The sequence below is a fragment of the Maylandia zebra genome, linkage group LG8 (assembly GCF_041146795.1).
Source record: "Maylandia zebra isolate NMK-2024a linkage group LG8, Mzebra_GT3a, whole genome shotgun sequence".
NCBI classification, from domain to species: domain Eukaryota; kingdom Metazoa; phylum Chordata; class Actinopteri; order Cichliformes; family Cichlidae; genus Maylandia; species Maylandia zebra.
Window position 1 is genome coordinate 5,729,768 of NC_135174.1, and position 17,471 is coordinate 5,747,238.

General features: G+C 38.9%; 1 protein-coding gene and 1 long non-coding RNA gene across 4 annotated transcripts; one reads left to right on the forward strand and one right to left on the reverse strand.

Annotated features, from left to right (window-relative positions):
* Window positions 1-556: 556 nt before the first annotated feature.
* Window positions 557-12,182, reverse strand: sult2st2 (sulfotransferase family 2, cytosolic sulfotransferase 2). Of its 3 annotated transcripts, none has more exons than XM_004575918.6 (6): window positions 11,915-12,182; window positions 5,995-6,206; window positions 2,645-2,771; window positions 2,373-2,467; window positions 2,081-2,261; window positions 557-1,509 (listed from the first exon to the last, which is right to left on the reverse strand). In XM_004575918.6, exons 1-6 carry the CDS (start codon window positions 12,051-12,053, stop codon window positions 1,400-1,402), a joined length of 864 nt encoding a protein of 287 aa, XP_004575975.3. In that variant the 5' UTR covers window positions 12,054-12,182; the 3' UTR covers window positions 557-1,399. The 3 variants fall into 3 exon arrangements, with proteins under 3 accessions (XP_004575975.3, XP_004575976.1, XP_004575977.1); XM_004575919.4 differs by lacking the exon at window positions 11,915-12,182 and adding an exon at window positions 7,373-7,446; XM_004575920.4 differs by lacking the exon at window positions 11,915-12,182 and adding an exon at window positions 6,342-7,437.
* An 823-nt stretch (window positions 12,183-13,005) lies between these two features.
* LOC112436239 (uncharacterized) lies at window positions 13,006-15,459 on the forward strand. Its single transcript, XR_003024991.2, has 3 exons — window positions 13,006-13,334; window positions 14,114-14,174; window positions 14,659-15,459. It is a non-coding gene; the product is annotated as an uncharacterized LOC112436239 (long non-coding RNA).
* The last annotated feature ends 2,012 nt before the right edge of the window (window positions 15,460-17,471 follow it).

The window sequence follows — 17,471 nt, forward strand, 5'->3', positions numbered from 1 at the left end:
CTGTGCTTCTGTGCCTTCTGGCTATTTTGGTTGCCATACCTGTGCAGGCTTGCATGCCTTTGGATCTTGTATGAGCATTGTTGTTTTCATGTTCAGACGGCTTGTAGGGGAGAGCTGCCTTTTGTTTTGACAACCTGTTTTCTCCTGTTTATGTGTTGTTAGGTAGGTTATGGTTATAGGTTGTATATGTTGTTTCTTTGGAGTTAGGTAAGTTTCTTTTATTTCTACATCAGGGATGTTTTGTTTGTTATGTTGGCCTTGGCTCTCCCTGACGTTATACCTCAGTCTGACCCCAAATCCCATCACCAGTATTAAATAAACCTTCTAAAATTACCATCTTGGCTCCTCCTTCTCTATCCACCTTTATGTTCGTCCCTTCAACCCCCTAGACTAGCCAGGGGACGTAACAGCCTTCAGATGACTGGTGATGTAACATTGCATTGAACTCAATTATGATTTACACCACGTTATCATTGATGTCCCATACACTGCTAGCTTGTACATTCTTTCTAACAATATTGTACATGTAGTAACATTTAACAAACATGACTTAGGCAAGATTTTAGGGCTTTAATCTGGCATAGTGACCACTTTAACAGACAAGATGTACGATCTGAGCTACAGAGGGTAGCATAACTCCTTGTGACACTTCAGAGCATTTGACCAGAAAAACACACAGCACAGGAAAACTTGCATACTTGTGCAGACCTGTGTGCGTATGCAAAAGTATTATATGTAAAGTGGCATTGCACCCAAATGTAAAAACTGTTTCATATTGAATAAAGGCATAAATCTACTTAAGTAATGGAACAAATGTTTGAGCATTAGAATATACTTTAATTATGCAGAATATATGCACTATATTACTAGATCATAATTTTTGAATGTTTATATCACATGCTTTTAATTACTTGTGCATCAGGGGGTAGCTTTATCTGTAACAATATAGCTTTTTATCACATTTTATGCTTTAAAATCTGTAGAATAAGCAACTTAAGAGTTAATATAAATGGTATTGAGTTAAAAGTACATCATTTGAAAGTTTGGAAGCAGAAAACAAAATGGCATAGAACAAACAAATACATGTTACATTTTACTGGTCCTATTGCCACTCTCATTCAGTGACATTGGATATTTTAAGTTTCACAGTTCTCTAGCCTAGTGGAAAATTATTTCGCGGACTCTTTCAACATCATCACTGACATCGACCCTGACAACTCCCTCACTCCACCAGGGTTTCACTTAAACAGAGCTGATTTTGGTTTTGCACCAATCAGAATGCTGTTACCAGTTTTATGTTGATAACTACGAAATTACGTCATGAATACATATCAACAAACCATTTAATGCTCTACTTTGTTTCTCTAATTCTATGATGAAATGACTTTCATTTAGTCTTTTAATCCCAAACAAATTTATATTTGACATCTTTCATTTTGTCTTTGTAAACAGCATCAAAGCATTCTGCTTCTGCCTCTGTTAGCTGATTCTTCCAGTCTCCAGCAATTCCTGAAACACAACACACAGAGAAGAATTAAACCTAAATTGAAGGAACTGTTGTGTCTATTATTTTAGGTTGTAAATGTAAAATTCTGTTACAGTTTTTCTCAGTTCCTTACGTACTATTACCAGGCTTATAAGCTAAAAATCCAAACCCTATCTCAGGTGATCATTTAGAAAGTTCTTGGTTCATTTCTAAAACCTAGGTATCACGTCCAGGTGCAAACACAGAGTCAAAACTTTTTCTGCACCAATTAGAACCTTTAAAAGTCTGATAAAAGAGCGCTGGGTCGGTGATGCAAAGGAGGAACACAAGGACAAAAAAAATTACCAATAATCCAAGGTACTCCAACATTTTCCTGCCTGCATACTTTCATTTTAAAACCTACATCCACATTCACCTCCTCCCAGAGTCCTGTTTAGACATGCCAGTCGAAGTTATAGGGGGGTGGATAAGAGATATAACTCATGCTATTTCACCATACAGTACAGCTTCAAAACCAACATACTTCGGGGGGGTTTGACGGGGGGAGAGGGGTTGGGTGCAGTAACCATTCTCAGTAGTATTACAAAAACACACCTTTCCTGAGGAATTCAGACTTGCTCTGGTCCATGATTTCTTTAGGAACAGCCGAGTAGTTCGACATGCTGTTTTTCTTCATGTTCTTGAACAAGCATCGGTCTGCTATCTTCTCTATTACTCCAGTATCCAGAGATTTCTCCATGAACTGAGCGATTCTGGCCACAGAGTCCTTCAGGTCCTGCACCGTGCAGACAAACACCGTTCAGCTCATGTTCTTACCACGAATCTCAGTGTTTGACTCTTTTTTTCGTGTTTAAATTATTTGGAAAGCATTTGCAGTTGTTCTCACCTTTAAAAGTTCTTCATAGGAGATGTACATGATGGACTCCTTATCTTTAGCATTGAGCCAACCCTTCACATGGTCAAACCAGGAACCAAATATAACTGAAAGAAAAAGAAAAGATTCCCTTTGAGTTATTATGAATACAATAGCAAACGTCTCTGCATTAATGGTTCAACTTCATCAATCCTTATTCCTCTTGTTACCAGTTGTAAAATACAACTGAATAAAAGGCTAAATGTCACCTGCTGTTCTAATACAGAGTAAAAAAAAAGAACAACCTTCTCCATCTAGGAACTTCTGGAGGAACTCGCTCTGTGGGCCTGGTTTCACCAGGAACGAAGTTGACCCGAAATAGTGAAAAGCAGACGTAAACACATCTTTGGGGTTCCTCATGACATAGATGACCTGGAGTAATGACAAATCATTACTTCACTTTAAACATTCAACATTTAAGTTTGTAGCTCTATGACCAAATAAAACTACAATGTATGTATTACACAGACAAAGCACTTTGAGTTCATAACCTGTCCTTCACATGCAATCACAGACCTTCTCACTGGTGATTTTTTTTGTATGGTTGCTTACTTTGCCATGCCAGACACTTGGACACAGGCACAGCAGAATACAAACCCTGTATTTCTTATAGGAACTACTAAGTAATAGCCTGAGGTCTCATAAGAAGCTGTCAGTGGTGAGTAATGACAAATCCTCTGTTCTTGTTGTTGTGTCTTTTAAATTGTGTTGTAATGTTCTTTCAGTTACTTCATTTTCTTTCCACATCAGTTTTCTGTGCGGAGGAAACCTGACAAAGACTTTCACATTTTTCTCTGACAAGTTGTATACTCAGTGTTTTATCAGGCTAATATTAGGGGCTGTTGGCTACATGTCTTCAGTGGCGTGTCTAGAAAATTTTTGTTGGGGGGGCCAGGTAGGGGCACAGATTTGGAGAAGGGTGGCAGATTTAATTGGCAGATAATGTTTAAAAAAAAAAATTCTACCAACCCTTAACCATAATTCAATAATCCTATAAACCTAATAACCAAATGCACTTTTAACTCTTATTAGAATGAGATTTTAACCACTACGGTGCAAAGTTTTTAGATACTGCGTTGATAAAGTACAAGAGATACAATCAGTGCTTTGTCAGTGCTTACTCAGCATTCAAGGACAGCAATATTTGCATAGTATTTTTACATATAGTGCACATATGTTTTGGGCAAAAACATTTTTGAAAATTAAAATACGAACATTTGTAACAAACAATTGACAAATTAGCCAATGCCAATGCAAAACTTTATCTGCCTGTTAAAAAAAGAAGATAATCTTCTCACAAACTGGTGTTTGATTTTGAAACAGGAAAAAAGTGGGGAAACAAATGAAAAGACTAACATTTGAATAAAACCTGAAAGCAAGTAAATACTTTCTATGCTGCCTTATGGTAAACTTTGGTAATATTGATAAAGAACAACACTGGCTGATGATAAAATACAGTCAGCTGGCATGGTGACACTGCCAGTATTAACCTGCAGGGCTGGACTGGGACAAAAAAATTGGGCATTTTTACTACAGACTGACCCACCAGGTATTAAAGCCATAAAGCCTTTGAATGAAAACAAATGCTGTTGTGACAGTGATGTACAGTCTTGTTGGTATATGTATGATTTCTATACATTTTACGTCAGATAAAAACTTTGGTTGTAAGATTTAGATAATTATTTAATAAAAGCTAGGTATTTTAAATGAGAATAAGAAAGAAAAGTATTTCTTTGTGCCCACCTTTCCCTGTTAATGCCCTACCTGGCCCCCTGGCAAAACTTTGCTAGACCCGCCCCTGCACAGTTACCAGCTGTCAGCTACATAAAAAAGGATCCTGGTGTTATTTATCTCTCAGAAACAGTTCATAACTTCAACTCATTCATGTCACCTAAAAGGTAAACCTGTTTCTCCATCACCTGTTCAGCTCTGATGATTCAGTAAGGACATCTCCTGGTTTCATCTTCATGTTTCCCTCTCACCACAAACAGACATCATGACCAGCAGCTTTACAGCTGTGGCTCCAGCAAACATCAGCTGATACTAGAAATTAATATTAAATACATTCTAACAACAGCTGATCAAGCTTAAACGTGCTGCTGTTGTTTAGCGCAATATCCGCTGGTTTCCTCTTTCTGGCGCAAAGTGGGCGATAAACAAACAAGAGAGAAAAGCCGATCAGCTGATCATTGATCAGTTTCATGATTGAAGTAGAAACAGGAGAGGGAGGGGCAGAGAATGAGAGGAGAAGAGGCAGCTGTGCAGCGTAAGGACAGAATAAATCCAGCTTTGTGTCTTTTTTCCATTCTAGCTAAAGTCCGGGACAAACTGCGTCTCTTCTCAGCTCAATACGAAACGCGTAATATTTTCTCTGATTGAGGGACCATTCCATTTTTTAAGGAGCCGTTGGCAACTCTACTAACTAACCTTATGAATAAAATAAAGTTCACTATCAGTAACATCATAGCACCCACCCAGCTGTATAAAAACTCCGTCAAACTGGCTAGAACGCAGTATGAGTTATTGCAACTGACAGTAAAAAGTCAGCAACATGAAAATAAACTCCACCTAAACTTGGTTTATATCTGACCCAGAGAGACTGCAGGTCATAACTTCTTACCTGAAGTTCAGTACACCTGACACTCGGACTGGCGGCTGCTTCGGGTCTCTTCTCCTGCCTCCCCTTCCCTCATCCACCTGTTGCCTCTGCGGAAGCCCCGTCATAGCCACCACCAAACAACGGATTATTTCTACACATCGACCTGCATCTGGCCAATCCACCACCTCTCATTGTTCATGCCATTACAAAAAAAATAAAAAATAAGTCACTGGGGATATGCCCGGTATGCCCGATGGCCAGTCCAGCTATGTTAACCTGCAACCAAATCTGCAGCTCCATACAGCAATGTTACGACTTAGATTATATTTTATAACTCATAACTCTTATGTTAGCTGCCCTCAGTAGCATACTGTCTGAAATATTCGACGGCTGCAATAATTCTTTAAGTGTTATTTTTTCCTTGGCATTCTAATTTCACCGAAGTTTACTAAACTCAACAAACTTGATATTACTTACCGGGACATTTATTCTGTCCTCATTTTCTTTCACCGAAAAATTGTTTCCTGCAGTGCCGTCTTTCGCGCTTGGCTCTCCTACCTTTGCTAACGTGATGCGCATAGCGCAGAAGCGATGCTGCATTCACTTACACTCGGATATCTGAGCGTCACCGTGAAAACATAATCGGACATTTGATATTTGATTGAATTTTATTGTTTTGCCTTTGGGGTGGCACCTGGGGTGGCCAGTCTGGTTTGGGGGGTGGCCTGTGCCCCCCCAGGCCACCCCGCTGGACACGCCATTGCATGTCTTTTACAAGTATTCTTATGTTGGCTGCCTGTGCTACATTCATGTTTTAAACCACTCAATTTAGATTATGCCTGGATGAATCCCAGCATATCTATGCCAATTATTTATTATTAAGGAGGAGAAGCTGCTACTCTATAGCAGGAATTAAAGAGACCCATAAAACATCCCATTTCACATTTGAATTAACAGCTTTAATGACCCACAAACCAAACTATGTGGCAGACCTACCTTTGGTTTAACTTCAAAGAAGGATGGCGGCATCATGCTGTAGTGGAAGTGAGTTGTAAACATGCGTGGAGACGGCCTCTTTTCAAGGTTGAGGGTAAGGGCTCGATTCTCCTCCAGCCATGGAACACGGTCCCAGTTGTGGAGAGTCTCAACGGAGGCCGGATCCCCTCCGCTGATGATGAGAGGGAGCATCTCCTGCATCCATGTCGTACCTACAAAAAAGAAACAATCTCATGTTTTGATTTAGCTTTTATTTGGGCCTCCCAATATTAGAGCTCAGCGGTTCGACTGAATTGAATTATCTTGATTAACATGTAGAGTGCAGAGGGTTTTTGCAACACGCTTACACATCATACTGGGCTGAGGGTGTCCGAACAGAATTTCCCAAACTTAAATAATAAATAGAATCAGTAGCATAATATTAATAATCAAGGCTAGTCAGGGAGGCGTCTTCTGTTATTGCAGGAAGAGGAGCAGATACGAGGTGAGGTCAGACGAGGACGGAAAGAGGAGAAGATCCGGCAGGGAGACAGCAGGACTGAAGAAGATAGTCATAATAATACATTTTATTGTTGTGGTATAAACTGTATGGTGCGACTTGAGGCAGGCAATGGCTGAGCGGGCTCATGTGAGCCTCCAGCTGAAACAGGAGGCTGCAGGGGCTCGGCTGAGGCGAAACAGGGCCAGCAGGTGCAGAAACCTCTGGCTGAAGCAGAGCTATCTGGAGCTGTGCAGGGCACACAGCTGGCTCAGGATGCAGCAGCTGGGGCTGCGCAGCCCATGCAATCTGATCGGGATGGCTGGCTGGATGAACTCGCCTAGCTCCCAGCTGACGGAGGAGGAGAAGAAGGCTGCACTGCCTCCAGGAGTGCAGAGCCAGCTGAGGTCACAGGCTCAGCCTCTGAGGGGAGTTTCAGTTTCTGAGGAGCCCAGTTTCACAGTCACGCAGTCTCAGAATAAACAATCTTTGGAATTATTATTCCAGACCAGGGAGGAGTGAGCACAGGGAGGAGTGGGAGTAACACAGTTCTTTAAGTCCTTAGAGCAGATGATTCTGTTTCTGAAAACACAGACTTTAAATTTCCAGGCTCAGGAGAAACGTAATCAAAGGTCGGAGAAAGTCCACTACAAAGAGGAAGCCGGAAACCAGGCTTTGTAGCCGGCTAGCTACAATCTTTATGACCACGACGGTATTCCTTATGAGTGAGAGGACCCAAACGCAAGCATTGGAGATGGAACAGAACTTGAACTGAAAGTGAGCCTTTGTTATGGCGGAGCAGAAGTCAAACAAAGCCAAATGTGACAATGACTAAATTAGCGAAACCTAAACTGGGAGAAACCTTAAAAACAAGTACAAAGAAACTAAAGACCTGAGCACCTGAGACATGGAAACCTGGAGAATGGGAAACGCGAGACATAGACACACAAGGGGAGATACGCAGATAATCCGGCAGCAAACAGAGGAAGACAAATGGCTTAAATACACAAAGGGATAATGAGGGAATGAGACACGGGAGGACAGCACAGCTGGGAGTACTCAAACATAACGAGACAGGGAGGAAGCAAACCTAAACACACTAAGCAAGCACTACACAAGGACCTATCAAAATAATCCAGGAAACATGAGACACAGACTAAGGCTACGTTCACACTGCAGGTCTTAATGCTCAATTCCGATTTTTTGATCAAATCCGATTTTTTTGTCTGCTTGTTGACACTACAAATAAAATGCGACAGCAAACGCGCTCTAGTGTGAACGCTCAAAGCGGCCCGCATGCGCAAAAGAAGACGTCACACACAACGCGCTCTGTTTAGACCCAGAGCAAACTATTGTTTGACTGATGGCCCTTAATATAAATACTTCGGACTTCACGTTTCCCAATTTTGTTATTTCCATAATAATGTAAATAACCTAATAATTATCCTTATTGCTGTTTTAGAGGAGCGTTGCTTCAAAGGATAGTTGCAGATTTCTGTCAGAATCTGCAGATTATACAGTACAAATAAAATGTTCACGTTTCTCCAACGTTGTCTTCCCAGCAGTTTCACCGGATGGCCAGGAAGCATTCGCGATGTCTTATCGGGCGCTTCTCCGGCGCTGATAATTGGCGTCTGTCTTGTGTCAGTGACGTAAAAGACGGATTTAATGCGACTTGACCGTTCAAACAGCAGTCGCTTTCTGAAACATCGGATATGTATCGGATTCAGTACCACATAAGTGACCCAGATCGGATTTGAAAATATCGGATTTGTGCCGTTCACACTGTCATAGCATGATCGGTGTGAACGTATGACGTGGATTTGACACTGAGACCAGGAGATATGACTGACTAGGGAGAAGGAGGGAACATAGTCTGGACAGAGGAGCTGCATGAACATAGAGAAAAGGGTGACTAGATATGAAATGTGGAATACAGCAAAGGCATAAACACAACCTAAATCATAGAAACTACAGAAAATAACTAAGAAACAAGAAATACAAAGACTATTACATGAATAACACTAAATCAAAGAATATTCAAAAACCAGAAAACATAAACCCTGCGTCCCCAGACCCAGAACCGTGACAATAACCAGGGTTTAGAAATGAGCGAGTTCCAGAATCTTTCACCTTAATGTAGTAGACCAGATATATGTTTCACTTGTTTGCCTTACCTTGTGATTGTGCATAGTATGGTCCGGACAGTCTGTGGGCATTTTATGTTCTACTCACGAGTCTGTTACTAAAAGATCTTTCTGTACAAAGCGAGCTTAATGCAGTATTCAAATATTTACTATAGGCCCACAGTAGTCAGCAGAAACTCGCTCACCTCATTTCATGACACTGGCAAACTTGAGTGTCAAATTTAAAAAAGTTGATGTCAAACATTTGTGCTGGTTTGTGCTGCAAAAAGTTTCGTTTGTGCTGCTCAGATCTGTCCTGCCATTCTAGCAAAACTGAATGCTGGCTTGACAATGAACCAGTTGTACACAGTTCCCTAAATATGCATTCTTCTCTTGTAATAATGAGAAAGCTTAAACTAAAACTACAATAAGCCATCCATTTTCTTCAGTTAGCACTGTATTTATTTAACTTTTTTAATTTTATCCAAGCTAAAGTCCCTGTCTAAGACAGAGCTGATCTAGTCCACTTCCTGTCTGTCCTTTTAAATCCATCCATCGCCTGCTGATTGTTTTTGGTGTTCACAAATACTTTGTAGAAAATATGTCCAAACTCTAATAAAACTTCACTTGTATTCCTCTGTTTTTGCAAGTAAAAAACACCATTCTGGTACTGAACATCACATTTTAAGTTGTAAATACACTGATTCTTATATCGTACTCCCCAAGAGTGCTCAAAGCACTCTATACAACATACTACATTCACCTATTCTCACAAGCACTCTAACTACATTCACACTGATGGACGCATCAGAGAGCAACTGGTTAGTTAGCAGGAGTTAACATCTTGCCTATGGATACTTGATATGCAGACTGGAGGAGCCGGGGATCAAACCACCAACCTTCTGATCATTAGGTGACCTGCTCTACTAGCTGAGCTACAGCCACCCCCAGCTGCTGGTAGAAAAGCTCTGCTGTCTGTGGCTTTATGACTAAAAATCAACCGGACGTGATTCATTGTGTTAAAAGGGCAAGTAGCATGTAAAGTCATATCTATTGTCACAGCACCTTTAACAAAAACATAAAGAAAAGTGCCAGAAGACATTTTTGAGCCTTAGTACCACACAGCACATTCATAGGGTATATAGGGTCCGTCTCTTCAGAAATACCAGCCAAAAAGTGGTTCTGTGATTTTTTTTTATGTTATTGCTCATCTTGATAAATAGAATGTACTGAAATTATTTTTACGAGGGGTTTGTACATAACATGAAGAAAGGATGCAGGTATAATGCACTAATACAGGTACAGCTGCTCTGTGCCACGGTAACTGTATTACACTGTTCCAAAAAATAGTAATGTCAAATTATTTTACTGTGTAGTTTACAGTTGTGTACTGTTTTTCTAGAACATCATTACATTTACATAAGTAGACTGTGATCTGACATGTCAAATGTAAAATAACATAACATCACTGTAAATGTAATAAAACACAATTTACTTGTTTGTTAAATAAAGTTTTTTGTACATATGCATATTTAGATCGTAAAAATACATCCAGAAGTGTCTCCCATCATGCTTTGGGACATGTGCTGCTGTTTAGATGTTCTTGTTTCATTGTTTATGGTTACGTTACTTTAAACTGTTATCTTGAATGTTGTGTTTACGCCGTGGTGCAGCGTCACTGACAGTTGTTTTGTAGAGAGAGTGCTGTACCATGAGTGACTTCTGTTGTGCTGTTGTTGAACCTTGAGGCACATTGCACCACAAGTGTTTTAATAAAGAGCTCCCCTACCAGCTTGGGGTTAAGATTTCTCTGCATGCCACAATGTAAAACATTGCACGGACGCGCTGTGCTAATTATATATTTTGAAAAAGAAATGTAGAGGTAGGAATTGCAATTAATATAAATAACATGACGCTAAGCATCGGCCAATGAATGTGAACTAACAACAAGGTCGCGGGTATGGCTGCGACCGTAGGAAAAAACCCTAATATGAAGGTATTTTACTGCATTTTACAGTAATGTTCTGTTCTTCTAGAACATCATTAAAGTTATGTAAATAGACTTTGACTTCACATTTTGAATGTAAATTAACGTTAAATCACTGTAATGTAATACAACATAATTGTCATGATTATTAAATGTATCTGTCTGTGCATATGCATATTTAGATTGTTAAAATACATTCACAAATGTATCATGATCTCACAAATATCTGTCCGTTATTTGAAAGATTGAACTGTTGAATTCAAATGTAATGCTATGGAAAAGTATATAACACGATCCCTATAAGCTTGTGTTTCATCACATAAGTATTATTATCATTACTAGTTAGGGCGTTCGGGGCTCAAGAGTTGGCAGTTCGCCTTGTGATCAGAAGATTGCCGGTTCGCGCCCCGGCTCGGACACTCTCCGTCGTTGTGTCCGTGGTCAAGACTCTTCACCTACCGCCTACTAGTGATGGCAGCCTCGCCTCTGTCAGTCTGTCCCAGGGCATGCAATCAATTATTATTTAAACCAACTGTTAACTGTATATTTCTGTACATTTACGTATTATGATTCATATTTCCACATTCAGTGACCTTGTTTATAGGTAATTTCATTGTTTGATCACGTAAAAATGTTCCTAATTTAATGTCTAAAAGCACTTGGAAAAGGCAGAATCCCATGTCAAATTAGCGCAACTAATTGTATTTTCATTACTGGAAATAACCGTATTTTTATGCGGGAGTTGTTTTCTGTAATTATACGGTCGTATTTTGGCGCCCCAGCTGCCGGAATATTACCATTTTTTCAAGATGCTTTTTCTAACAGTGTATAAAACAGGTAATTTATGTATTTTATAACCCTCATACATTGCTTCTATAGACTGTAGTCAACTCAAAGACATTAGGCATAAATATACATGGAAGCATCGTCAATAACTTTGTGGCAGACGGTCACTGTGATCCAGAGAAATGAGGTTCTCAGGTTTGGAGTGAATTGCATTTAGACGCCGGGCATTGACAGACCTGTTTCTGCCGGAGACTCAACGGACAGTCGGGGATGAGAGCTTTCCAACAAGGTTCCCACATTTAAAATAAACCCCACAATGAAATTTAATGCTAAATACATACCATTAACGTGGTCGCATAAAATGGAAACTAAGAGCAATCCTTGTTTTAAACGACGTGTTAGACCAACGCCAGGACGATTATATAGTGTTATTGCTGCTTATAATAAGAAAACGACAGGTTGAAAAATCCTCTTCCAGCCTACTGAAACAAACCCCTCTTTAGCATAAAAGAAACCATTTGCAGTCGAACCGCGATCACTCACCAGACTTGGGGTACGTTACAATAAGGATGTCATCCGGACGAAACGCAAACTCCTCGTAGTACCTGAGGCTCTCGGGCGGATGGAGACTTGAAGGCACATAGACGCCTTTGTACAGCGTGTATAACTCTGTCTCAGTCATGCTTCAACAAGCAGAAGCAGCTCACTGAAAACAGCTCTGAGAGCTTCGAGCTGAAAAACTGCTGGACTTTGTCTCAACTTAACGCACAATCACTGTTTTTGTAGCTCGAGACTGTAGCGCAACTCCCGCTTCTCCTGTGGTCTCGCGCTGGCTTCTGTTTGCGTCACTTTCCAACAAGTGTGCGATTCTTTGTCAAAGCTCAAGCATTCATGACCAAGTAATCATTGAACGATTCGTGTAAAATTTAAAATATCTTTATAGATCTATTGTTATATTTCTGCTATCCTTTGGCCGGATCGGTCTTAAAAAATACATTTTTAATGTCAATCAGATGTTGTATGGGTTAAATAACGGATATATTAAAGTCACTCTGTCAAAAAACTGATTGAGGCTTCTACCTTGTGACAGGAATGTTGTTTGTGGTTCAAGATAACTTGATATCATTCATGAGGGATACATTTAATGTACGTTTCACATATACATAGGCTTAAAAGTTATTTATAGCAGTTTAAATTCAATCAATGACTTTTTGGCGCTACAATGGCAACTAAAGTCCGCAAGGACTTATAGGTGGCATCTTATTCCCAGCCCTATACTAAGTAAGGAAGGGAACTAGCCTCCCCTCGTCACACTAGAACACCAGTCCCCTTTCTATCTATCTTCGTCGCCTCATCTATGAATGCAAAACTACCATGTCTGTCAAATGCGTTTGTTAGGTTTTGTGAGGTCAAAACCTCACAAAACCTACAAAACCAAAAGAAATTAGCAACTAGGGCTAAAGAGTCAAACTAACATACTGACAACCCCCAAGAATATGCATAGCCCCCCATTTTCTGCTCTTCACTCCCATTACTATACTCTTGCAAATCAGATCCCCCCCCTTAGTAATACAGAACCAAACTGATTTAGGTATAATGGAATATGATTTCCCTGTATACAGGGAAAAGTCTAACATGCAGTCATTCATTCAATCTAATAAGTGCCATTCAAAACAGAATAAAATCATTGATTTGATTGTGAAACCCTTTCTTTTTGCATTTTAAAATACCACTTTTGATTTGGATGAAACTAAATATCTGTACAAAGGACACAACGCAAAGTTTTTGATTTCTCTCAAAACATATATTTCTTTTCATGTTGAACAGATAATATCTTTAATTTGAGTCAAAGTGATTTGCACTTGAACACGCCCACCAGAAATAGACCGGGACCCATTTTTATTCTGCATGGCTGCTGGAAACATCGTGTCACATCTTTGATTAATTTCATCTGAAAATAAACGTAAGTAAAGCCAAGTGTGTTACAAAAGCTTTTATAATTTGTATTGCCAAAATTGCAGAAAATAACCCCATTTAAGCTGGGTCGACAGCCACCCCTAATTTTTGCATGATTGTAGCTGCTAGCTACAAGCTAGCTAGCTATCCGGCGCGACGTTAGAACTGGTTACCAGAAACCGACCATCACAGTCAGGAATGCAAGTTAGGCAAAAAGCCGTTTTTTACCAGTATACTAACTAGCTAGCGTTACCACGATGCATCGGTGGTGGATACAGCTAGCTAGCATAAGTTCATAGTTCATAACATTCATAGTATAACTCCGTGCTCCGCTTCGTTTGAATTTTTCTGGTGAGCGCGCGGTTTCTAGACACAAGCTTGTGTTTGTGCGCGCACGTTTGTCTCTCTTCATATAAATATCTGTGTGTTATGTGTGTGTACACCGAGCGCAAAAGATAATTATTAATGTGCATGATTTAGAGACAGAAATAACACGCCAGCATATAAGATCAATGACATAAGACTAATTCCTTCAATTGACTTTCAGGCGCGGCTCGGAAAAATGTGCATTTTCTGAAGAAATTTTAATTTTAACAGCATTAAATTGACCCTATGCCAAACTTAGTCGCTAATGGCTGGTCTGTAGACTGTTTGGTAAACCTAAATCAAATTATAGTACTAGCTTTTTATAAGGATGTGTATGTCATGTTACGTATTTCTTGGTTTTTCTATGTTATGTGTTTTATAGAGAAGTAACATTATTCTTTTTTTTCTGTATGCTTTCAGAACCACAGATCGCTCCATCCATTCCATGGCTGAAGCATACATTTTCATTTAATCTGAACAGGTATCATTTTGCATTTACACTGCACATCCTTTTTAAACATTTCATAATAATCTAGACCCTCCATCATTATCCTCTCATTCACCTTGCTGATGTGTTGAGGACTTGATAAAAGAATACATGGTATGTCCATATCTGTTCTGTCTCTACATGAGATGCAGTCTCTTGATGTAAATTTGACAACTCTGCTATTAAATGCAATGATTAATGTAGGACAGCAACGATTAATCAACTCATCAAGTTAATATCTTAGGGTTCTGTATTGTTTTCTTTTTTTTCTTGGGCTTTGTGGAACATTTATGAAAATTTTCCACCATTGATTTAATTTAATGATTATGCAATTCACAATCTGATTAGTCAAATAATTGTTCTAATAGTCTGTGACCAAACAACTATCAAAATAGTAGTTTATTATGGTCAAAGATTTATCAGGTGTGCCAGACTTCAGTTCTTCACTTGTACATTTTGTTCCATATTTTACCTCAAGATATCCCAGAAAGATGAAGCTGAGGAAGAGCTGCAGAGTAACCACCATGGCACTCTTCATCTTCAGGGACAACTCAAGCCTCCTACATCAGCGTCGAGACATCGGGATAATCATTGATGGTGTGGAAGTCCTGAATGAGTTGCCTTCTGTGGCAGCTGGAGTGGCAATGGTCTTTGGACTCTGTTATGCTCTTAAAATGGAATATCCACGAGGATTCAGGTTCACCTTTGAGGCTCTTCAAAAGATTATGATGGAGCTTGACTTTAACAAGATGACCTCTAAGATTCGCAAACTTAATTGTGAACTTAACACTGCACAGTAGTGTGTTTGCATGCATGTGTGGATGTGTATGTGCACATGCATGTGCATGTGTGCTTGGTTATTTTCTTGGTTGGCCTGCAGTGGTATTCTACATTCAAAAATTATAAGAACACCCATTTGAAAGGGAGATTTAAGTTGATTTCATTGATACATGTGTAGATTTTTTTTTACATTGTACAGGCACAGTGCACATATAAACATTTTTGAGTACTTGCAAATTGGTTTAAAAAGAGTTTTTATAATGGTTTTATGCCAGTTTTAGACAGGTTGCAGGTTTTATACTGGTTTTCAAAAGGTTGCAGGTTTTATAGTGGTTTTCAAAAGGTTGCAGGTTTTATAAAACAAACATTTCTCTAATCATTTCTGCCGTAGCACTAAATCTGTATATTACTAATCCTCTCTATTGATTATAGTTAAAATGGTTTGGAACAATAAATAATTTTGAAATAATTGGTTGGCCAACTGTCTTGTTTTTTATAGGAAATGCAGAGCATTTTTGAACTGAAATAAAATGAAATGTAAAAAATATAGTTTGAATATATGTAAATCAATTACCTGGCTTCAACACAAACATATTAGTTCATGTTAATTTGGTTCGATGTGAATACATTAGGTTGGTTAAATTTCAATATATTAGCTTGGTTCAATAATTAAAATATGGTTCTATGTAAAAAAAATCAATTTGGATCAATGCAAAATTTAAAGTTTCAGTCAAGTCTAGTAATATTGTTTATATCAACATAAAAGTATCAGGTCAAATCAAGTGACTCAATTTGGATTCTCTGAAGCCAAATATTTTGGATGTGACAATTGGACATCATTTTTTTTAATTTGAATAGGGTTATTCTTTTTACAGTGTAATAACCAATACAAACCCACCTAATTTACCATCGATGCATTCAGAACCTTCTTTAGCACTTTCCAAGCCTCTGACAGATACTAAAAGGGTTGGGATGGACAGGTATTGGGCCCTATGCACGCCTCCTTTCCTGGAAATAAGGGCAATTTCACCATATGTGTGGACTACAGTCACACTACCAAAACCCTTCTCCTGTTACTGGAACTAGCAGGCTGAGGGAGAAGAGTGGGAATAACTGGGAATATGTCTGTGAAGGTTCTCAGTCATCCAGGTCATCGTAGTCTAAGGAGCTTGGAAAGAAAAGTAACAAGCAATGCTTCTGATTGTGCCAGAGCACATTTTGAACAACACCATGGGAATTTCAGATTTTACACAGGTGGTTGGATGTTACACTCTGGAAATGGAAGGAAGGTGAGTGTTATTAACCCTCTGTGGTCCACGCTGCACCTGCAAATCACATGACTGATGTAAGCTGACATAGCAACAAGCTGCAGCCACCCTGAGTCTCTATTTCAGCCCACATTGAAAGTTATGACTTTAAAGTTTTTAAATTTTAATTACAGGCCAGTAAATCTAGAGTTGTGATAATATATATAAGGCACGCTTTTTTCTAAATACTGTCATCACGTTTTTGTGTGTGTGTGTTTAAAGCGTTTTCTAAGGAAAGCATGAAAACAGTAAAGAAACGTTTAGTGTGGAGTGGATTCTTAGTGTTGTGTTGTCTTGTGTAGTTGTTCTGTTGTGTAGTCGTTTTGTTTTGTGTGTCAGTGAGGGCACTAATGAATGTCACAAAGGCACATTTGCAATGTAAACACTGTCACTAAGTAGAAAACCAGCGGAGTGATACACCTCCTGTTGTCAGGCCTGCAGGTTCATCCCTGTGCTGTTCTCTGTCTTTTGGTGGACAAACTTTTTTTTTACTGGCACACATCATTTGTGGGGCATCTTATTGCAACACCTGATTGTTCTCTCATTTTAGTTTTAGTAATATTTTTAAATGGTTGTAGAAAAAAAAACAGCAGGTGTATTGGCTGCATTTTTAGATAAATAGTTGTATATGTTTACAAAATGTACAATTATTTTATATTTGCATTTCAAGTTATAAAAATTTACTCAAGATGTCTGTGGGGGTTTTTACAGTAAAAAAATACTACTAGGATTTTAAGTTCTTTGTGTGATTTCAGATCAGTAATAGTACTATTAATAGTAATAGTAGTACTAATGCAGTATGTCAGTGAAAAACAACTAAATTCAGTTGAGCTGAAAAGAATGATACCAAACAAGGCAAGGGGGGGAAAAATTAAACAATCTGAGGGTGAAACACAAACGTAAACTCAAAAGGAGTCAAAAATGGCCGGTTTTATTTCAGACCTCAGTGGGTTAATCCAACAAATCATGAAAAATTAGGTTTACATTTTTGTTCATGACAGTGCAGATTTCTGACATTTTGTGTAATTTAAGCTGTAACAATGTGATTGTTTTCTAACAAAAAACAGTGTGAAACTTAAGTTAGACTTGTGTTTGTAAATGAACCGCCCCATGTTGTGTAGCTTTCTGGAGTTTATACTTATTGGGCTACATATTTATTTATTATACAGGCTATACAGTACATAACATCAAAACTCACATGTTT